At 47.4% G+C, this 411-nt stretch overlaps 1 protein-coding gene across 1 annotated transcript in view; it reads right to left on the minus strand.

Annotated features, from left to right (window-relative positions):
* Positions 1–6: 6 nt before the first annotated feature.
* The window catches only part of LOC108625109 (cuticle protein 18.7-like), a gene marked incomplete at both ends in the record, with an annotated part of 2,581 nt that continues 2,176 nt past the window's right edge, over positions 7–411 (minus strand). Inside the window, one exon of the mRNA XM_018024858.2 lies at positions 7–321. Within this exon, the coding sequence (XP_017880347.2) occupies positions 7–321 (315 nt within the window). The remainder of the gene's footprint in view (positions 322–411) is intronic.

Here is a 411-nt window from a genome sequence, read left to right on the forward strand (position 1 = left end):
AATATGAAACCTGTAATGGGAACCGTATGCGCCAGGACCACCGTAAGCACCAGCAGCAGGTCCACCGTAAGGAGCTCCACCGTAAGGAGCTCCACCGTAAGGAGCTCCACCGTAAGGACCACCAGCTTTAGGTGCCCTCGCGTTAGCTTCGGCCAATGCTGCCAAATGCGACGCCTTCAATTGGGCCACCTCCGGAGTATCGACGACTCTTCCATCTGGTCCCAACGGAGCTGGAGCCGCGTGGCCATGGCCACCATACCATTGGGGCGCCGAATACGCCACGTTGACAATTACTAAGACAATAGCCTGGCACATTTCATTTTATTAGTCCTTCAGTTCTTCGAATTCTTGAAATTTTTAAAATGAATATAAAAAATGTTTGTATTTATTATTTTAAAATTTTAATTATTC

This window comes from Ceratina calcarata, unplaced genomic scaffold (genome assembly GCF_001652005.2).
Source record: "Ceratina calcarata isolate Rehan_Ccalc_2016 unplaced genomic scaffold, ASM165200v1 scaffold3457, whole genome shotgun sequence".
NCBI classification, from domain to species: domain Eukaryota; kingdom Metazoa; phylum Arthropoda; class Insecta; order Hymenoptera; family Apidae; genus Ceratina; species Ceratina calcarata.